A 21,648-nucleotide genomic window follows, 5' to 3' on the forward strand; every position below is an offset into this window, starting at 1 on the left:
AAGCCCGCCGTGGAGGACTGAGGGGCTTGCTCGCAGGTGCTGGGGCAGCAGCTGGGATCCATCCAGAACGCTGCAGTGAACACCACTTGCTGACCAGGATGACCCTGGACGAGCTCCCCGGTTACAGGAGACACTCTTCACACTAACTTGCGAGAAAACGGCACTCAAGCTGTATTTTCATTAAACATGCTTACGTGATCATAAAATGTACAAATCGGAAATAATCTCCGGGAGGTCCGTTATAAACGAGCGGCTGCGTCTGGGCTGGACAGCCCCGGAGCGCTCCTGGGAAGGGGCCGGGCAAGAAGGTAGCCGGGACGCAGGGCAGGGGGCGGGGGGCTCGCGGGCTCTGCAGGGCGCTGGGACCCGAACATCCGAGGCGAGGCGAGGCGGTGTCCGCTCAGGCCGGCCGCTGGGATCCAGGACAGCGCCTGGGGACATGCCACCGTCCGAGTGGTCACTGCGTGTCCATCGTCGCTGGCCACGCGCGCGCGCGCACGTGCGCAGGCCGCCCAGCCCCCGCGACGCTGCCGGGCAGGGCCCTCCGGGGAGAGCGGTCAGTGCCTGGTCACTGCTCGCAACTGCCCAGCTAGGGTCTGGTGGGAGCTGGCCTGCAGGTTGCTGCCCTCTGGGGCCGGTCCCGCCACGTGCCAAGGGTGGGGGCCCGGAGGCGGGGGGCTCTCCCCGGGTGCAGAAGCCGCAGCGCCACTCCGAGCCCCCATGCTGGACGCACGCGCTGAGCGCCAGCCCCTGCCAGCCCGACCTCCGCGGGCCGGAAACGCCGCAGGTGCGCGGCCGGCAGACCACGCCCACTCGCGCTAGACCACGCCCGCCCGAGCAAGGTCCCGCCCCTCCCAGCGCGGCCCGGGCTCGTCCCGCAGGCCCCGCCCCCAGGTCGGCCACGCCCACCCCACACACGCGTAGCCCCGCCCCTCCCAGCACTGCTCGGGCTCGTCCCGCAGGCCCCGCCCCCAGATCGGCCACGCCCACCCCACACAAGCGTAGCCACGCCCCTCCCAGCGCTGCTCGGACTCGTCCCGCAGGCCCCGCCCCCACCTGTGGCCCCGCCCCCGCCCCGCCCTTCCCGGCGGGCCCCGCTCCTCCCGGCGCGGCCACGCCCACCCAGGCGCGGCGCCCCCGGCCCCGGCCCGCCCCGCGCCCCCGCGGCGCGCGTTTGTTTACGTGACGTCACCGTAGTAGGCAGGCCCCGCCCCGGGCCGCGGCCGCCGCTTTTCCCGCGCCGCGCCGCGTCGCCCCTTAAAAGGACAATAGAGGCGCCGGGGGCGCGCGCGCCCGCCAGGCCCCGCCCCCGCCGGCGCGCGCGCGCCCGCATGCAAATGAGCCCGGGGAGCGCCGCGGGCGGCGGGCGGCGCGCGTGCGCAGAGGCGCCGAGGCTGCACCTTCCCGGCCGCGGTGGCAACTGCACCCCGAGGTGCGGCGCGGGGGCCTGGCGAGCGTGCACGCCGCGGGGGGCGCGTCGGCGCGGTGAGTGCGCGGGCCGCGGGCCGGGGGCGCGGGCGGGCGGCGGGCGGGGGCGGCGGGCCGGGGCGCCGGGGGCCGGGCGGGCCGGGGGCGCGCGGGCGGGCGGGCCGGGCGCGGCGGCGACCCCGGCCCCGGCCCCGGCCCCGACCCCGGCCCGGCCCGGCCCGGCCCGCCCGCCCCCGGCCCGGCGCGAGCACGTGCGCGGGACAATGACGCGCGGGCGCCGGGGGGTCGCGGCGGGCGGGAGACAAAGGGCCGCGTGCGGGCCCCGCGCTTTGTCCGGCACCTGTTGGCGCCCGGCCGCGTGACCTTGGGGGCCGCGGGGTCCGGCCCGCCGGCCCGGCCCGGCTCCGGGGCCCGGACACGTGGACGCGGCCGGGGTCCCGCACGTGGACGCGGACCCGGGGTCCCGGACGCACGTGGCCGCGATCGGGGGTCCCGCACGTGGACGGTGCCCCGCGGCTGCAGGTCCAGCCGGGAGGGGGCCGCCCGCCCGGCGCCCGCGCCCGCCCGAGGGTCTCGGCCGTGCAGCAGGTGGCGGGACCCCCGCCCGCCCGCGCCCCCGCAGCCCGACCTGCCCGCCGGGCCCGGCCGCGCGGCCGCCGTTGTCCTGACAACTCGGGGCAGTGGACGCGCCCCGGCCCGGCGCGCCCGCGTGCTGGCCCGGCGCTGACCGCGGCCCGGGTGTGGGTGGGTGGGTCTGGGGGGCGGCGCGCGAGGACCCCCGGCCGTCCTGAGTCACGCTTTGGGGCAGGGGGCTCCGGGCAGGGCAGGGCAGGGCAGGGCAGGGGGTCCTCGCTGTCCCGCCCGGGAGCTGCTCCGCTGCGCCCCTGCAGTGCAGAAGTTCCAGTTGGGCCGGGCCGGGCCGGGCGGGCTTTGAAGTTCCGGGGCTGCCCGCTCCCAGGGGCGCTCTCGGGGTGTCCCCTCCGCGGCGGGAGCCCCGGCCGAGATTCTTCCCTGTCCTCTCCCCCCACACACGCCTGCCCAGATAAGCGAAGTGTGTCATCGATGTCGCTCCCAACGCTGCTGCCTCGGGTTGCTTTTGCCAGTCATCGCTCCTGGAAGCAGTTGACTCAGTTTACCTTTTCTTTAGACCTCCCCGTTTTCCGCCCAAATGCCCAGGCTAAAAGGATTCAAAGGGGAAAATCCCTCCTTTTGAAACACCAGCTTTGTAAGATCATTACTCTTCCACTCCATGCCCGGCGTGCTCAGGGCTCGCTCCTGGCTCTGCTCTGGGATCTCTCTCCTGTGGGTACCTGCAGTGCGGGGTGGGGGTGGTCGCACCTCGGTGCCTTCTGCAGAGTGCCCTGGCCCCCTGAAACATGGGCTTTTTAATGCCCACCTTTGTTGTGGACACCCTTTCCCGTCCCGCCCAGGGCCGGTGCTGTTGGCAGGACGCCCCACCATGCACGCTGCTCCCGGCCCCGCGTGACGTCAGGCTTGCGGGTTCTGTGTCTGAGCAGGGGGGTTCGCACGCCAGCGACACCAGCGTGAGGGGCCGGCCGCGTGTGCTGGGTGGGTGTCCCGTAAAGCCACCCCAGCGTTCTGTCGGGGGAAGGAATTCTAGAAGGGTCTGAGTTCCGGCCGCTGCCCGGCTCAGACAGAAGTTGGGCAGGGATGTGGACGCTCCTGGACTATCAGGGCCCCACGTGCTGGGCAGCTCTGCCCTTCTGCCAGGAGTCCAGATGCTGTCCTGAGCCCACCCACGTGCACGGTGGGGGGTGGGCCCAGCCGGGCTCCTGGTGGATGGTTATGGGCTATGGCTTGGGGTGCTTGCCAGGTGGCCTTTGTGACCAGGGGGGCAGGACAGGTGAGGCGCGGAAGGCGGGAGTCTGGGTCACGCCCGATGGCGTGCAGGGACGGAGCCTGGGTGGGCCCCGTGCAGGGCAAGTCCCCCCCACTTGGGAATTGCTGTGGGCTGGGGTGCGTCCGGAGGAGGGTCCTTAGGCCTCCTGGCCCCGGTGAAGCTGCAGCCACGTGGCCGGGAGCTAGCACACCCCCTCCCGAAAGGCGGGCAGTGGCACCTTGGGACGGTCCACCTTGCTGGCCTTAGTGCTGGACCTGGAAAGCTGAGTCTCTTTCCAGGAGCCGGGCTTCGGGGGACTGTGGGGGGGACGGACTCCTGGGGATCGCGGCTGCCGTTGGCCGTGGCCCAGGACTCACGCGGCTTCGCTCCCGGGAGTTCCGGCGGGACCCGGGCTGTCGCGCCGGGCTCCCGTGGCCATTTCCGGTCGGTGACCCTGAGCCGCCGCGCGGTCCGGGGCGGCTCTGCGGGCTCTGAGCTCCGAGCTGGGGCCGGCTGGACACCCAGCTTGACCCCTTCTGCAGGAGGGGCTCTGGGTCGGGTGGGCGTCGCGGGGACTGCCGGACAAGTGCAGCCAGCCTGGGCCTCTTCCTCTGTCCTGGGGCGGGGGGTGGGGGGATGCGGTCCTTGAAAGGGAGGAAGTGGGGACCCCAGTCCGGAGGGCGGCAGGGGGAGGAAATGGCCCGTGTGCTCGCCTGCTCGCTCGTCCCTGCGCCTTTGTTCCTGCCAGCTTCCTCCCCGCTCCTGCCCTCCTGCTGGCCGCTCCTGGGGTGGGCACGGAGGAAGTTTGCTGAGCTGCCCCCTCCCCGCGGGAGGTGGGGGCTGGGGGGTGAGGGGGAGCGAAAGTAAGGCCCCGGGCTTTCCGGGTTCCGCAGCTCCTGCCCCAGGTCTTCTTGCTCCGGGAGGCGACGGACACGTGTCTGCTCCACCCCTCAGCCTCCTCCCCGGGCTACAGTTCGGAGACTTGGGCGGGCTTGGGGCCACACCTGGCGATGCTCGGGGTTCCTCCTGGCTCTGCGCTCAGGGATTGCTCCCGGCGGTGCTCGGGGAGACCGCAGGAGGTGCAGGGCTTTGAGCCCGGGTCGGCCGCGTGCAGGGCCGGCCCCTCCCTGCTGTGCAACTGCTGGGGCCCCCAGAAGTTGGTCTTTGTTATGTTGAGCTGTGGGTGTTCTGGAAAGCACGCCGGGGCCTTGAGGTCTGACTTGTTCGATGAGCGGGTTCCGGACTTTTTCCGTTTTCCTGGGTGTTCGCCGCCCTTCCAGCCTCACGCTTTTGAGTTTACTTTTGCAGCGGTAGGAATCTCCCGAGTGTTAAAGGACGGGGAAAATAGAATGAGCTTCTTCACTTCCTGCTTCCGCGTGTTGGCTCCGAGGGGGCCTGGGGGACGCGGGCCCTCGCCGCCCGCCGCCCGCCTTCGCCCCTCCCCTGCCGCTTCCCCTTTCATTCAGCGGGAGGCGGGGCCAGCCCGAGACTTCCCTGCCGCCGCGCTCACGCCCAGCTGATCAGTCTCAAACTGCTTTAAAAGCCCGGTGCTGTGGCCGCGGTAGCCAAGGGGGTGTGAGTGAAAGTGCCCTGGGGAGCCGGGAGCGGCGGGTCCGTGCCAGCGTTCACTGTGCTCGTCACGGAGACGCCTGGACCGTGTGAATCCTGGTGCTGTTGGCGCGCGGGCGGGCTCGCCGCAGGGCCCGCGTTGTCCGGACAGTGAGCTGGTGAAGTTCACCCTCCAAGTGTGCGCGTGTCGTGTCTGTGGCCCTCGGGAGAGCCAGGGGTTCACGACGGTCACGCTAGCCCTGGCAGACAGATGCCGGCTTCGATCAGCATTTAAACAGCCGAATCTTTCCTGGCTTGGGGCTTTATCCCAGAGCTCCGTTTTCTCTGCCAGGGTTCTACCACCCCTCGCAGGGAGGTCGTGCTTCCGTCACAGCCCCGTGCCAGAGTGTCCTCGTCAGAAAGAGTGAGGCAGGTCCTTGCCCCAGAATCCTTCAGTTGCACACGATGTGTCACTAGGAGCAGCTGGAATGGTGTGGGCGTCCAGGCGCTGCCCCCGTCCCCGAACTGGGTTCCAGAGACAGTTTGTGTCCTTGGTTTTCCTCCAGAGATAAGGCGTTTTTTTTTTTTTTTAATTAGTGGGTTTGTAGGTTTTTGTGGGAAACTGAGTTTATCTCTGGCTTCCCCAAAGCTCCGTGGCTTAACTGGGTTGCTGTAAACAAACCCCGAACCAGCCTCCTGTGGATTCCCTGGCGAGCCCAGGTGCCTCCTCCAGGCGGGCGAGCAGGCTGGGGAAAGGCTGATGGGGTTCGGAGGCCGCAGAGTGTCTGGAGACGCCTCCGGCCGCTGCTCCCTCCCGTTTCTGGCTGAAGCCCTCGCTGGGCACGGGGAGGGGGGGCGTGTCGTTGTGGGGGCGGCTGGGCAAGTTTCCTGCATGTTTCTGCACCCCCCTCCCCTCCCCCCGCCCTGCCTGCCCCCAGCAGTGCAGGGACCGTTGGCTCCAGGTTGGCTCCTGGTGGCCGGGCAGGATGGCGTTGGTTTGCGGTTAGCAGTAGCCATGGCGTTCCCCGGCCTCCAGGCCTGCAGCGACTCGGCCAGCTCCGTTGCTGTCGGGGCCTGGCTTGTCCACACTCTGGGAGGTGCCGGGTGCCGGGGGGGGGGGTGGGGGGGGTCCTTCAAAACTGCGGCCCGGGTGTGGCCGGGAAGGCTGAGTCGCAGCTGGGATCACCTTCGCGGTGCAGGGCACCTCCATCCCCGCCTAGAAGGCGACCTGCCTCTGCTCACGTCCTCTCCTGGGGCCTGGGGCCGGCCTGGCCGCCCTGGGCGTGGTGCTCTGGGCAGGAGCCCTGAGGGGCCAGCTTCATCCGCAGCCCCGAGCGTGCTTGTGTTTCCTTGGAAGCAGATTCCAGCTGTTCTGTCTCTCCTGACCGCCGGGTGTTCCCCGCGTCCGCCTTCCCATCTGCTCGCCCCGTCACTCTCTCCAGAACTGGACCCCAGACCCGCACGGCAGTTGGGGCCTGCTCGGGGGTTTGTGGGGCGCTGGCGTGGTGTCCCTCTTCTGGTGTGGACTGAGCCGGTGCTTTGGTGACTGGCCACGGAGATGGGGCTGCTGCTGGCCTTGGACGGGGCGGTCAGGGTCCCCGCGGCCCCCTGTCCCTTCTGGGGGCGTGGGGCGCGTTTATCTCCTGCCCTTTCCTGGCATCCTGCTCGGCCTCCCGCGGGCCTGTGCTGCTCTGTTCACATCCTGTGCAGTGCTTTCTGTCCAGAACCCGCTCGCTCCCTGCCCGAATCAGTGCTCTCTGCGTTCCCACTGCCGGAGCGTGGGGCGGCCGGCGCCAGGGTCTCTTGCTCTGAGGGTCAGTGAGCACGGCCAGTGCTGAGAACGTCCCCCAGTGGGTGCCCCTCCAGCAGAGGTGCCGGGCAGGGGGCCCTGCTGAAGTTTAGGGTGTTTCTTTGTTGTGTGTGTGGCTGCGGGCATCTTCCTAAGGCCTCCCTGAGGGGGAGTTTTGTCACTGCACTCAGGAACTTCCCTAAGAGGCCCGTCCCGCCTTGTTTCTTGCGGGCGGGGCCGAGAGGGGCTCAGAACCCTGGTCTCAGAGCCGAGACCTCACGGCTGTCCCTCCCTCCGCCCGCAGACTGTCGCCCGGGAGGAAAGATGTTCGGTTTCCACAAGCCAAAGATGTACCGGAGTCTCGAGGGCTGCTGTATCTGCAGGGCCAAGTCGTCCAGCTCGCGGTTCACGGACAGCAAGCGCTACGAGAAGGACTTCCAGAGCTGCTTCGGGTGAGCCCGTCTCTGCCGCGTCAGCGCCCTGTACAGCTGCCCCGGGGCCTCTCGTTCCCCCCCCCCCCCCCGCCCCCCCTTCCCCTGTTCCCCCTTTCCCATAGAAATAGAGTTTTGCCTGGCCTGCTGAGGGGCGTGTCCGGCTCGCTGTCCTTGCCCCCGGGGGGGCTTCCAGAGCCGCGTCCTTGGTCCACAGAGGAGCCACTGCCCAGCCAGACGCCAGAACCAGACAGTGGCCTCTGGGGTCAGTCCTGCCCTTGGTCGCATTTTTGACCCTTGTCCCAGTTTCCGTTGGCTTTGCTCTTTGTGAGTTTTGTTTGGGGGCCACAATGGCAGTGCTCGGAACTGGGCTCGTGTCTCTGCACTTGGGGACCCTCCTCTGCAGGGGGAAGCCAGGGCAGACCCCCCCCCCCCCCATGCTGTCACTCAGGCCCCAGGACTTCTGAGTTGCAGCTCTCCTTAGCTGGACGATTGGGGAACTGCAGCCAGCAGTGTTTGACCCAGAGTGTGGCGTTGTGTCACTCGAACCACACTCCCCAGGACCTCTTCTGTCTAGGCCTTACGTTTTGCTGTTGATTCAGAACATTCCTGATGGGGCTGGAGAGATAGCACAGCGGGTAGGGCGTTTGCCTTGCAAGCAAGCGGCCGGCCTGGGTTCGATTCCCAGCATCCCATATGGTCCCCGGAGCGCCGCCAGGAGTGACTCCTGAGTGCAGAGCCAGGAGTAACCCCTGTGCATGGCCGGGTGTGACCCTTCCCCCCAAAAAAAATAAGCAAAAAAAAAAAAGCACAATTAAAAACATTTTATAAAAACAAAAAAAACGTTCCTGATCTTTCAAGTGATCAAGCTGTGGCACAAAGAATTGGTTCCCTGGTCTAGAAGTTACTGGCTTGTGAGAACTACACCACAGAGACCTGGAACTGGCCTGTCTAGGACGCTGGACGTGAACTCTGGAGTGTGGAGGCCCTTGGGCTTCTTGGTTAGGGAGATGATGGCACGGGGACCCCCTGCCCGGGGACCCTCGCTAGCTACCCCACACACGCATGTGTGCGCGCACACACGCTCTCCACCAGTGCCCTGCCCCTAACACACACACGCACACGCACACGCTCGCCATCGGTGCTGGCTCCCAACACTGTGCTCCCGGCAGGTTGCACGAGACCCGCTCGGGAGACATCTGCAACGCCTGTGTGCTGCTGGTGAAACGCTGGAAGAAGCTGCCCGCGGGCTCCAAGAAGAACTGGAACCACGTGAGTGTGCGACCCTCGCTGTCTCCCCGGCGTGCTCGGGTGACCTCCCTGGCCCTCGCTGGACAAGCAGCGTGTCCTGGCTGACAGAGCTGCGCCAGGGTCAGTGCCCGGCCACCTGAAGCTGGACCTGGCTCGGCCCTGGGGCCACGTTTGTGTTGATGAGCCCCGGGTGGCCTGACCCCACCGTCCCCTCGGCTGTGTGCTGTGGGCAGCGCCCGTGAGGACGGCTCAGGCACACGGCAGGCCCGGGTTCCACCCCAGCACCCCGAGCTTGACCCCTCAGGCCCCAGCCTGTTGGTGTGACCCCCAGACAGTCACATGCCCATGCAGGCAGCCGTGCGGGTCGGGTTGGGCGGGACCAGGCTGGGATGCAGCTGTGCTCTGCCTCACAGCGCTAGATTTCTTGTGGGACTCTTGTTCTTTTTCCCACTTTCTTGGTTTCTTGGGGGCCACACCTGGGTGCTCAGGGCCACTCCTGGCAGGCTCGGGGGATATGTTCCGGGGATCGAACCCGGGACAGCCGCGTGCAAGGCCGGCGCCACACCCCGTGCTGTTTCATCCCTTGCGAGGCCTCGTGGAGGGGCGCCGGTGGCCCTTGGCAGCAGGTCGGGGGCCCGTGTGGCTGTGGCTTGGCCCGCAGGCTGGTTCCCAGGGCCGCTTCCTTCTGTGTCTGGTGGTGGCCGCGCTGTGTGGCGGGCAGCGTGCTAGCGGGGGCGGCCTCGGTGAAGTGGGGAGCACCGGCCCTGGGCGGTCGGACACTCAGCCCATCTCTGCCCTCCGCCCCAGCCCCCTGTCCTTGAGCTCATTTATGAGATAAGTGAAAAACGGGGAAATACATAATTTCCTCTTTGCTTTGTTTTCCTTCACTTTAAACTGGCCCTTTACAGTTGGGTGGTGAAGGTCAAGTGAAAGTACAAGAATGTGGAGGTTTTCTGAAATCAGAACAACCTGGGGGGCCAGGTGCAGCTAGGAAGGCTCGGGTGCCCTGGCTCGGTCTTGCCCAGGTGCTGCCCGGCAGAGGGCCCAGGGCTGACGGTCGCGGGGAGGGCAGGGCCTTTGAGCGGCAGGGACCGCCCAGATGTTGGGGGCTCAGCAGCTAGCCTGAGACTTTGACCAAATCCCCTGCCCCCGGAGGCAAGAGCTGGCCCTGTTTACAAAGACCCAGGGGTCCCGCTCCAGCACTCCTCACAGGCGGGCACTCTGGTCAAGAATGAGGGGCATGACTGTGCCCACCTACCCATATTGTTAACCGGGCCCTACGAGTAGGACATGGAAATCGTTGACTGACATCTGTACAAGTCCTACCTGAGCAATGCACTGTGTGTGGGATTGCACCCCCAGAATGTGGGACCCCCCACCCGTGTACTCTAAGGACCCCTGGGTAGGGGCCAATAAATGGAGAACTGCTTGACCACCAGACTCCCCCTGTGGGTCTCTCTCTCTGCGGTGGCAGGAGTCCAGGAATCTCGCGGAGCAGAGAGAGAGGGTCAAGGCGGAGGCTTCTCCCCTCCCCGCTCCCTCCCCTTTAGGGAGTAAGTCTGGCGACTTCGGGGGTTCGCCCTCCAGTTTGCCAGCGTCAGCTGGCCAGGACCCCGACACCCAGCGTTTCCCTCCAGGTGGTGGACGCGAGGGCAGGCCCCAGTCTGAAGACGACCTTGAAGCCAAAGAAAGTGAAGCCGCTGCCGGGCAGCAGGATGAAGAGCAGCCAGATGAGCAAGCTGCAGAAGGAGCTCAAACGCCACAGTGAGTGGGACGCGGGACTCTGAGACGCGGGGCGCGGGGCGCGGGGCCCGGCCACTCCCGGCACGCGGCTGACAGCTCGGCACTGGGCGTTCCCGCAGGGCCCGGCTGCGCTCCCCCTTCCTAGACCAGGACACGCTTGTTCTGCTTCGTTTGGGCGTCACGCCCGGTGGTGCCCAGGGGTCACTCCTGGTTCTGTGCTCCGGAACCACGCCTAGCACGCCAGGGCACCAACGGGGGGGCGGGGAGTTGAACCCCGGTCGGCCACGTGCAAGGCCAGGGCCCCCCCGGCATGCCCCTGAAAGCTGCGATGTCTGTCCTGCGTGGTCTCCTTGTCTGGTTGTGGGGCCGCCCTCAGCGGTGCTCGGGGCTTGCTCTGGACCGTGTGCTCAGGGATCGGGCCTGGGGGGGCTGGGAGGGGCCGTTTGCGGGCAGGGGCGGGGACAGGAAGGAGCAGGGGCACAGTCAGAGCCGGGCAGGGTCTGTCAGAGAGGACGGGAGAGGCAGGCGGCCCTGGGCCCAACTGCTCCCGTGAAGGCTGGCGATTGTCATCCTCGTTTGCGCTGTTAGCTCTGTTGCTCCGAGGGCAAGTGCCGATGGACGTAACCGTCCTTCCCGGAGGGGGTGCGTGTGGGGTTTGGAGTGTGGTCAGCCATGGCTGGCTGGGCTCGTGAGTCCATGTGCGGTGACGTGAGGCGCCTCCTCGGCTGCCCAGGGCCTCTCCTGTGAGGCTCTCATGGTCGCTGCCGCGTGGACGAGCCGTGGGGTGTGGCTGAACCGTTCTGGGGCACCTCGTGGGGGCTGAGCGTCCTTCGTCCTGGAGAAGTGCAGGCGTGTTGCTTCTTGGGGGAGGACCGCCCCGAGCGCACACACACACCTGGGCATGTGCAGATGGGGAACACGCGAAGAGCCTGAGCCGCACACACAGGGAGAGTGGGAGGAATGGCCCGGGGTGTGTCCGCTGAGCGTGGTGGAGGCCGCGGAGACCAGGGTGGGTCTGGCTGTGTCATGTAGGGCACGAGAGTCTCAGCTCCACGTTAGCCAGGCAGAGCCGGGCAGGGCCAAGAGTGAACGCGGAGGACACGCTGCGTCCAGGGAGGTGGCCGTTGGGGCTGCCCGCCCCAGAGAGGGCCGCCGCGCAGCTGTGCCTCTCCCTTTGGCATCACAGGACTCTGAGGCAGAAGCTGTTGGTCCCCGTCGCCGCCTGCATCCTTGCGGGCGCAGCTGCCGGTGGAGACTGTCCGTTATGGGTCACGTCCCGGGGACACTGGGCAGTCTCTTCCTTGACTTGCGGGCTTTCTGGGCCCCTGGTTGGTGTCTGGACCCTCTGTGCTGTGCTGGGCTCCCTGCATCTCAGGGGCTGTCTGGCCAAGTGGCAGCTTCCTCGCCCGTGGGTTCCTGCCGCCTCGCCCTGTGCCGGGCAGGGGGTGCCACGCCCCAGAGTTCCCGGCCCAGCTCGTGCCCACCAGCCTGTCCCCTTGATGGCAGGTGGCAGTGGCCTTTCAGGCCTGCCCTCCTGTGTCTGAGCTTGGATGAGACACTCGGCGGCCACCTCTCTCCTGAGAGCAGGCGGGGAAGAGCCCTTTCTCTCACCCTGAGAGCCGAGCTCAGTTGTTCTCCCAGACGTGTTTGCAGTCTTGGGCCTGAGCGGTAGAACAGCTGGGAGGGCGTTCGCCTCACACGCAGCCAGCCTGGGTCCGACCCCATCAGCCTCTGTTTCCCCGAGCTGGCGAATTCTGAGTGCAGAGCCCGGTGTGAGCCCTGAGCAGATCTGGGTGTGGCTCTCAAGCAGAAACAGAATAAAATAAAAATTAAAAAATGTTTTTGTTCTAGGCGAGGTCTGTTGCTCAAGAGGTGAAGGTCTTGGCGGGAGCGATAGCACAGCAGGGAGGGTGTTTGCTTTGCACACGACCAACCCGGGTTCGGTTCCCAGCATCCCCCGAGCATCGCCAGGAGTGATTCCTGAGTGCAGAGCCAGGAGTCAGCCCTGAGCATGGCCGGGTGTGACCCAGAAAGCAAAAAAAAAAAAAAAAGAGGTGAAGCTCTTGCCTTGCACATGTGACAGGCCCTGGGCCCAGCCCTGCCCTGAGGAGGGGTCAGCTGCCGGGGGAGAGGCGGCCGGCCGGGTGGTGAAGGCCCACGGTCTGTCCGGTCTCCGGCCGCTGACGAGTGTCCTGTCTCCGCAGACTCCGACGCCCACAGCACCACCTCCAGTGCCTCCCCCGCCCAGTCCCCCTGCTACAGCAACCAGTCGGACGAAGGCTCCGACACGGAGTTGCCTTCTGGCTCCAGCAGGACGCCCGAGTTCTCCTTCCTGGATCTCACCTACTGGAAACGGTGAGACGCGCTCGGGGGCTCGCGAGGGCTGAGTGGGATTCGGTGCTTCCCCCGCGGAAATTCATCGGAAAGAAAACCTAAGCCGAGGGGCTGGGATTCCCTGGCAGGGGAGAATCTATTCCACCAAATTTCCCATGCTAAGACGGAAGTGCCGGGTCCCATCCGGGGCACCACCAATGCCAACCAACACCCATGATTCTTCACTGGAGTAGAGGGACCCCGAGGTGTTTGATGCAGGGGTCTGCGGCTCGCCCCACAGCAGCGGTCAGAAGCCTCCTCCCCTTTCTACAGAAATAGGGACCCCAGGTCCCCTAGGGCCACACCGGTGTGGTGTGGTGGGCCAGAAGTCGGACTTGGGGTGATGTCCGTCTTGCAGTGAGCTGCTTCCCTGGGGCATAGATGTGTGTGCGTGTGTTGGAAGATGCACACGTAGCTTCAGAGATAGCCTTGAGCGAGGCATGTCGCTCGGGTGAGGACCTGTTGCGTGTGTGTGAGACCCCGGAGTAGAAGCCTGGCACTGAAGTAGAGGACGCTGAGAGGGCAAGTCGCTGAGGACCCTCAGCGGTCAGCTGGCAAGGCAGCGCGGGGCCGGACCGCAGAGGAAAGGAGTGCCAATAAACTTGGGAGAGAAGGTGTTGAGACTTCCTGCTTGGGAAGAGAAATAACAAGGACCCAAGAGAGCGTCCAGTGGGCTGGGCACTTGCCGCCCGCAGCCGGCTGGGGTTAGTCTCGGCACATGGTCCCCCGGGCCCTGCCAGCGTGGTCCCTCAGCACAGCTGCGCGTGGCCCCAAAGCAAATCAGACGCTAAAAACAAGTTGGGGGTCGGTTGTTGGGAGAATTCAGGGAGTGAGGCGCTGGCCTCGCACCCAGCCGGGACCCCGCTCAAATCCACTGCGTGTGGCCCCCGGGTGCCGCCATTCGGCACAGTGGGAGGAGTAGAAGCAGCGGCCGAGTGAGGTCTTGGCGCGACAGGGTCCAAGGGACAACGACTCAGCCGAGAGGCGTGGTGGCAAAGCTTGCGAGTGAGGGTATAGACATTGCAGCTAGGAAAGAAGCGCAGCTTTTCTGCACGTCTCACAGTCAGTAACACACAGCCACAGGCAAGAAAGACCCCGGGTTGGAGTTCTGAGGACGAATCGCTAGGTTTCGATTTTATTTCATTATTATTTCTATTATTTTGGTTGCACCCAGCGATGCTCAGGGGTTACTCCTGGCTCTGCACTCAGGAATGACTCCTGGCAGTGCTCCAACCATACGGGATACCGGGGATTGAACCAGGTAGGATGCGTGCAAGGCAAACGCCCTACCTGTCATACTATTGCTCTGACCCGGATTTCAGATTTAAAGTTGCTTTTCAAAGCCGCACGCCAGACACCCCATGTGGTCCCCCGATCCCTGTCAGGAGTGATCCTTGAGTGCAAAGCCAGGAGTGAGCCTGAGCCCGCCAGGAGGAAGCCTTGAGCACCGCCAGGTGTGGCTCAAAAAAACAGAATAAATACATCAGACAGACTGGAGCGAGAGTGGGGCATTTGCCTCGCAAGTGCTCATTAAAACCGACCCGGCTTTAATCTCTGGGGGCGTCCCCTGAGCACTGCCAGGAGTAATCCCTGAGCATCGCCAGCTGTAAACCGAAAAGCCAATAAATGAACCCAATAGATTTTACAAGTCGAGCAAAATAGTTCCGGGGCCAGAGCGGCGGCGCTGAGTCGGGGCTGGCCGGCCTCTCCTTGGCCTCACAGGCCTCACAGCCCCGCGTTGGCTGCCGGGAGGGAGCCCATGCCGGGTCCACGCCACCCCGTCAAGCTGAAGTGAAACACGGGGCGGAGGCAAAAGCTTGTCCCTCAGTGGCGGGCTCGCGATGCTGTGGCAGCATCCCCGGGTCAGGGGGAATCCCCGACCGTGTCCCCTGCCCCGGCTCTGGTGCACGGGGCTCGGTGCCGGGAGCTGCCGGGGAAAGGCCGGCTTCTGAGGGCTGAGCCTCCGGAACGTTCTTTCTCTTGGGCCCTCCCATGCCCTCAAGACCCCAAGTCCACCCAGACTGAGAACGAGACAGGAGCCGCCCTGGCCCAGTAGAACCTTGTCACCAAAGTGACATTGTCTTAACAGGGGAGGTTGAGGGGGGCGGCTGAGAGACTTGTACGGCAGGCGTGCAGCCCGGGGAGGCTCCCTCGGACCCTTGGCCAGCCGTGCGGCGGCTGCTCTGCCGTGGGGTATTCCCAGGGCACATCCCCAGTGTTGTCCAGGGCCGTGTGGCCCGCACAGACCCGCCTTTCCTTCTCAGACCTGGAACAGGAATTCGCGAGGGGCCGAGGGCTGGGGCTGTCACCAGCAGTGAGGGTTTCTCCCTTTCGGAGACACGCGACCCCCGGTTGCGATCCCTTGTGCCCTCGTGTCTGTTTGACGGTGTTAGGCTAAGACTGCTTGGTTTGGGAGCCACAGCCAGCCTGCCCCAGGTTACCCCTGGCTCAGTGCTCGGGGAGCACTCGGGCCGACTTCTGTGGGCAGGGCTGGAACTCGGGTCAGCCTGGGCAGGGGACAGTGCCGCGCCCACTGTCGGGTCTCCGGACCGGGTTCGGGGCTGCTCCGGCCAGACCTTGGGCCCCGGGGAGGCCGTGCCGCGGGGGGGCAGCGCGGTTCCCCCCGCCTCACCGTGGGCCGCGCTGCCCGCTGTTGTCCTTGCAGGCAGAAGGTGTGCTGCGGGATCATCTACAAAGGCCGGTTCGGGGAGGTCCTCATCGACACCCACCTCTTCAAGCCCTGCTGTGGCAACAAGAAGGCGGCGGCCGAGAAGCCCGAGGCGCCCGGGCCGGAGCCGCTGCCCGCGCCCCCGCAGGAGTGGTGACGAGACCGGCAGCGGGACCACCCTCGCCTCCAGCTCCACGCCTGCTATTCTGCCAAAAGACAGTTCTAGAATAGTCGGGCGGGGGGCCGCCGCCCAGCCCTGCAGCCCCGAGGAGAGGTGGGCGCGTGCCGCCGCCGCCGCCGAGTGTCCCGTGTCCCGCTGCGGGAAGCCGGGTGCTGCTGGCAAGTGCTCCTTAAAGTCCGGGTTTCTCCGGACGCTCAGGGCCAGCGCAGGTCTGTTGTATGATACGCGTCTGTAGTTTTAGTCTTTCTCTTTGGAATTGGTGTCGGGGCGTCTGTAAGGTGGCTGGCTACACTCGGTTCCCTCCACCCCCCAGTGACCGTCGGGCCGGGCCCCGCTCCGGAGGGTCTTGGGGGTCTTCTCTCAGTCTGCAGGGCGCGGGGAGCCCCCGTCGCCTCCTCAGGTGGACGTGAGCAGAGTTCTAGTGTCTATGAAATTCCGGAAGAAGCGGATGCGAAGCTGCTCGGGGCGCCGGCCGGCGGGGGGCTGCCCCCGCGCCTGGTACCAAAGCGACGCCGCGCCCCCGGCGGGGCCGTCTCCGCGTCCCGCGTGTCTCGACTGGCTTCAGCCTCTTCGCGCTGGGGGTGTTCACTGTATTCGAGGACAGTTCTACGAAACGGAAGGGGGGCGCCTGCTTGAGCGGGGGCGCGGGCTCGGGTCGGGCTCCTCGGAGGACGGCGGCCGGACACGAGCACGCCCGGTGGCCGGATGGTCCTCGGCGTGGAGCTCGGTTCCAGAATCTTCCCCGAGAAGCTTCTGGCTCGGACCCAGACCAAAGTGCTCTCGTTGCCTCTTTTCTAAAACTTCAGGAAAAATGTATCGCCAGGTAAGACTTTTTTTAAGATGGGATCATTTGCCTACCTTAGAGAAACTTAGTGCTTATTTTTTAAACTGGATTTAAAAAATTGGATAGTATAAATGAACAGTAAGGAGTGAGCCACTTTTTATGGGCACCCTATAGTTTTATAGTTCTTAAGCTAAAGTTGAAATTTTATATTTTTTTCCTTCCGGAGAGAAGCCCCAGCCCCGTCGGCAGACGGGGAGCGGGCATCTCCCTGCAGCCTCGGCCACGCGCCCCGCCGCGATCTCATCCTCCTGAGTTACTTGGAAAAGGTTTTGTTGGGTTTTTTTCCCCTTTTTTTTGTACATTTTGGCTGCAGTATTTTGGTGGTAGAATATACTATGATACGGATCATCTCGACTTCTGTATTTATTTATTTATTACTAGACCTGAACCACAGCCTCCCGCCTCTGCCCGTAGGACGTACTGTATGTAGTCATGCACTTTGTATTAATATCGTAGAAATCTACACCTGTTTTGTACTTTTTATACCGTTGGATACTTATAATCAAAACTTTACTAGGGTATTGAATAAATTTAGTCTTATTAGAAAAATAAAAGAAGCGTTTTGTGGCTTTGTCTGGAAGGACCTTTTGGCCTCCGAGGAAGTGGCTTGAGTGCCGAGGCCGGGCAGGGCGTCGTTCACAGAATCCTGCTGTAGGGACGGTCGCCCGGGCAGACTTGCCAGTACCTCAGCTCGGGGCTGGAGCTGTGGACGGCAGGGAGGGCACTTGCCTTGGTGCCAGCCCGGGTTCATCCTGTTAGACACCGGGGGTGCGGGCTTTCAGTGAAGAAGCCGCTGGAATTCGCAGATGTGTGTGGGTGGCCACACTCTGCTGCCCCCGGGTCCAGTGTGCCCAGTCCCCTGGGAGTGTGTGCTTAGTACCCCCTGGAGTGTGTGCCCAGTCCCCGGTTGCAGCGTCCTCTGTCTCGCAGGCGTCTGCCGCCCGGACAGTTCTGTGGTGTTGAATGAAGGGGAGTGGCCAGTGAGTCAGAGGCAGATCATTTCACAGGCTGTGCCCGGCGCTGGGGTCCGGTTACTCAGCCCCACTGGCCTGGTGTCCGGTTCCGCATCCCAGCTGGGACCCCGCTCATGAGGGGGCTCCATTGTGAGAGCTGGGGACACTGGGGCGCTGTGGGAGCTTTCCTGTCTCCCAGGGGAAGGGCCAGACTGCTGCAGTCTGGGCTCTGCCCTGCCACCCCCGCCCCAGCTCCTGATGGCACTCTGGGGTCACTGCTGGGCTCAGGGCACTGTCCTGGGTCAGTGGCGTGCAAGGCCAGCGCCTTCCCTGTTGTACCACGGCTCCAGCCCTGACTGGCTCCTCTTTGAGCTGAGGTGGGGCGACACGGTGCTGTCACATGTGCGTGTAACTGCCCGCATGGACGGGAAGGGCCCGTCCCGGTCACACGCGCCCGCCGGAAGCCGCATTCAGTGCTCCCCCGGGGACCCCCAGGCCCTGCACTTGGAAAAGCGTCTTGATTTCACTCACCCTCCGGGCCCTTGGTAAGCTGGGGGACGCGGCCAGTGCTCCTGATGAAAGCTGTCCCTGGTTTGGGCAGTTTCCGAGACATTCCTAGGACAAAGAAATACTTTCTTTGGTCACTAAGTTTCAGGGTGAGTCCATTTCTGTAACTGTAATTTTCCTGCCGGTCATCCAGTTGCTCGAAATAGTTCTCACCCATGTAACTGGCCTGTGTGTTTCCAGTGAAGTTCCCGTACGTGGACCCTGGGCACTTACTTCTCCTGTCTGCGTTTATTATTTAGGAGAATATCGGCACAGAGACCTGCTATTGGATTTGTTGTAGTTTTCTCTTAATTAATGCCTATGTTTTATTTTCTTGTGGTTAGAGGGTCATGCCTGGTGGTGCTCAGGGGTGACTTCTGGTTCTGACGGGGCTCTGGGGACCCTGTGGGATGCCAGGAATCCATCCCGTCAGCTGGGTGCAAGGCAAGTGCCCTCCCGCAGGACCAAAACCCCTTTGGCCCTGTTGTTTCTTTCTCAGATTATTTTAGATATTCTAATTTTGGTTGAATAGCTCTGGTTTTTGCAGGGCAAGTATTTGAGGTTATCGACAACTCCCAAAGTAAATTCGCTATGTAGTTTCGGCTTCTTGGTGTTTTGCTAAGAGGCTTGCTGCTTTAGTTTCCTTTTATCTTTGATCCTTTATCGGGGCCACCAGGGTCACGCCTAGCAGTTCTCAGGGTTTACATGGTACCGGGATCCAGCCGAGGGCTCACAGGCGTTGAGCACCCACAAGCCTCCAGCCAGCGGGATGTGATGCTACTTTACCCAGAGTGAAGTCACAAGCAAATCACTGGGGTCTCACTCTTCTTTACAAACTTCTAAATAGTGAAATCACTTGATTCATTTCCCCTCAGAGCCGGTTCTGCAAACCAGGGCGTAGAAGATTCTCTGGATGAGCCAGAGAAGTCAGAGCTCGGAAACCTCTTTAGTCCCCCTTCTGGACAGCGGCTCGGCCGGGGAATCACGTTCTGAGCCACCAAATGCCAAGTAAAGGTCAAGAAAGGGACTTTTGCCATCAGCTGATTTGTGGCCAGACAACCTTTGGGACTCAGGACTCAGTGCTCAAATGCAGAGGAGCAACTCCGGGGTGAGCGCAGAGGCAGTCGGCAAGAGGCTGGCGGGGGAGGCAGGGAGGCCTCATCTAGGAAGAGGGAGGAGGGTTAGATGCAGCTTCCCGTGGACCGGTCTGAGTCAGCGTCACCTGTGTCCACGAATTTCTTTGGAAGTAGCTCCATCTTGTGGAAGCAATGTCATACTGCAGAACTTGTTTCTGAAATCTGAGATTCTAAAAAATGCCAGGTAAGTCTCAGAATAATTTTCGATATGTAAGATTATACTTTTTTTGGGGGGTGGGGTGGTGCACCCAGCGATGTTTGGGGGTCTCTCCTGGCTCCGCACTCAGGAATTAGCCCTGGCGGGGCGTGGTGCGCTGGGATGGACTCAGGTTGGTTGCACGCAAGGCAAGACTTTCTTGTACTGTCTCTCCAGGCCCTAAAACTATACTTTTTTGGGGTTTTGTTTCGAGGTCACACCCAATAATGTTCGGGTCTTACCTCTGGCTCCGTGCTCAGGAATTACTCCTGGCGATGCTCAGAGGACTGTATGCGATGCTGGGGATTGAACCTGGGTTGGACCCGTGCAAGGCAAACACCCTCCCTGAAATCGCTCTGGCCTCTGAAATTGTACCTTAAATAATTACGTTTTGTTTGCTTGTTTTTGGTCCATACCCTGCGGTGCTCAGGCGACCGTGTGATGCTGGGGACCCAGCCTGAGCCCCCTGCCTGCAGAGCTGCAGCTGCCCGGCCGGAACCGTCTCTGCCCAGCAGAAAATGCTGCAGCCAGCGAGATCCAGACTGCCGGGCCGGCCTGGGCCTGCCGGTGAGCCGAGGCCTTTGCTAAGGACAGCGGGAGCAGGCGGGGGCCGAGAGGGGCAGGCCCGACCCCACACAAGCGCCCCAAACTCCCACCACTCGCCCCGTGGCCATTCTCAGCGACCAGTCTCTGGTGCTCGTGCCACATGGCAGTGGGGGGCACAGGCGACCGGACGCCCACCGGCCCTGGGCACCGTGGGGAGAGGCAGTGGGGTAAATGGGGTGGTCTGTCCCTTAGCCATGCGGCCGGACAGGAAAACGGGGCCCCGTCGCAGGCTGGATGGTGGCCCTGACCTTGAACCCCTTAGGGGTTCACCTGCAGTGTCTCCAGAGACTCGAAGTCAGCAGTTCCGGTGGGGCCTGGGAATGGGCATTTCCAGCAAGTTCCCGGAGGTGGCGGACACGGGTCCCGGACTGGATTTTGACAACGCCAGCAGGCCTGGCTACTGCTCGCAGGAGCCCTTGGGATCCCTGGCGGGTTTAAAGCAACCAGATTCTGGATTCCGCCTGCTGGAACCACCCATGAGAGGCCCCAGGGGGTCTGTATGACGGAGCTCCTCCTCATCCTGAAACGGGTTCAAGTCCCAGACTCTGCCATGTAAGGGAGCAGGAGGACCGGCCAGGCTGCAGAGCACTGCAAGCGGCTTCAGCTGTTCCTCCTGATTCCTGGGGGTGCAGCTGCACTCGACACAGCACGACGCGCTCACAGCAGAGCCGGGGGATTGTCAGCAGAAACTGTCACCGCAGTCCCTGGCGACAGGCTGGGGCATCTGCGGGTGGCCCTCAGGAAGTGGCTTCATGGGCTTCACCACCGGGAGGCAGATGTGGAGCAGCAAGTCCCGGCCGCAGATGCTTCTGTCCCACATCTCACCCTTCTCTTTGGGGTTTGGGTTACTGCAGCAGGTAGGACGTTTGCCTTGTATGTGGCCGACACGGCCGAGCCGGGTTCGATTCCTCCTACCCTCTCGGAGAGCCCGGCAAGCTACCGAGAGTATCTCGCCTGCGGGGCAGAGCCTGGCAAGCTCCCCGTGACGTATTCGATATGCCAAACACAGTAACAAAATCTCCAATGGAGACGTCACTGGGCCCGCTCGAGCAAATGGATGAACAACGGGAGTGACGGTGACAGTGACATTGCTACTCAGAGGGCACAGCTGGGGATGGAGCCAGGGGCCCGCGTGCGAAGCCTGCTCGGGTGGGGTTTCACATCCTTCCCGCGGGAGGGGAAGGCTCGCAGTGGCCCGAGATGGAGGCTGGGCGGGCCTGGACTGTGGGTCTCGACCACTTCCGCTTCTCCTTTCCGCCATCACTCTTGGTTTGAGGTTTGCCTTCTTGCTAATTAACTCTCAAATTCCGTTCAACTTTTCTCCTAAAGTCACCTGCCAGGGGCCAGGGTGATCGCCCAGGCGGGGAGGGTGCGTCCCTTGCCCCCGACATCGAACATGGTCTCCTGAGCACTGCTAGGCGTGATCCCTGAGAGCAGAGCCAGGAGTAACTCCTGAGCACCTCCGGTGTAGCCCAAAAATTGAAAAGAAATTAAAAAACAAAAAAGAGCCCTGCCAAGGGGCCAGAGAGAGGCGGAGAGGGTAAGGCACTTGCCTCGATGTGTCTAATCTGTGTTCAACCCCCAGCACCGCATCTAGTTCCCTGAGGCCGACCAGGCGTGATCCTGAGCACAGAGCCAGGAGCAAGCCTTGAGCACTGCCGGGTGTGGCCCGAAGACCAAAATTCAAAGAAACCCAAGTGAGGTGTTGGCAGTGGACATCCTCCCCCGGGGACAGTGGTGACAGCGGGAGTTGGTCACTGTGATCTGGGGGCACTGAACTCTTAGACCCAAACCGGGCAACAGCCCAGGCCCAGGAATCCTCTGCAGAACAGAAACTCCCACCCTGGGGGACCCCCAACCCGAAGGCAATGTGGGAACGAACTGGCTGTGCAGGACGAGCTGCTTGGGCTGCGGGGAAGTGAGTGCATGGGGGGGCGCCCAAGCAAGTCCCGGGGCCAGGTGTAACACCACCCCTGCCAGCGTGTGCTCGGGTCCGAGCCCTGGGGTGCGTCAGAGGCGCTCGGCCGCCTGTGGCCTTGGGCGTGTCCAGTTCCTCCCGCTGGACTTTCCTCGGGGAGGTTTCCCAGGGCCGCTGGGGAACCTTTTCACCCCGCC

The 21,648-nt window shown here is 63.7% G+C and overlaps 1 protein-coding gene across 1 annotated transcript; it reads left to right on the plus strand.

The window, feature by feature from the left end:
- Positions 1-1,273: 1,273 nt before the first annotated feature.
- On the plus strand, positions 1,274-15,228 carry SINHCAF (SIN3-HDAC complex associated factor). Its single transcript, XM_056107823.1, has 6 exons — positions 1,274-1,485; positions 6,910-7,057; positions 8,209-8,308; positions 9,925-10,051; positions 12,235-12,385; positions 15,069-15,228. The coding sequence occupies exons 1-6, from the start codon at positions 1,332-1,334 to the stop codon at positions 15,226-15,228; spliced, it is 840 nt and encodes a 279-aa protein (XP_055963798.1). The 5' UTR covers positions 1,274-1,331.
- The last annotated feature ends 6,420 nt before the right edge of the window (positions 15,229-21,648 follow it).

The sequence above is a fragment of the Sorex fumeus genome, unplaced genomic scaffold (assembly GCF_029834395.1).
Source record: "Sorex fumeus unplaced genomic scaffold, SorFum_2.1 ptg000177l, whole genome shotgun sequence".
In the NCBI taxonomy this organism is placed as follows: Eukaryota; Metazoa; Chordata; class Mammalia; order Eulipotyphla; family Soricidae; genus Sorex; species Sorex fumeus.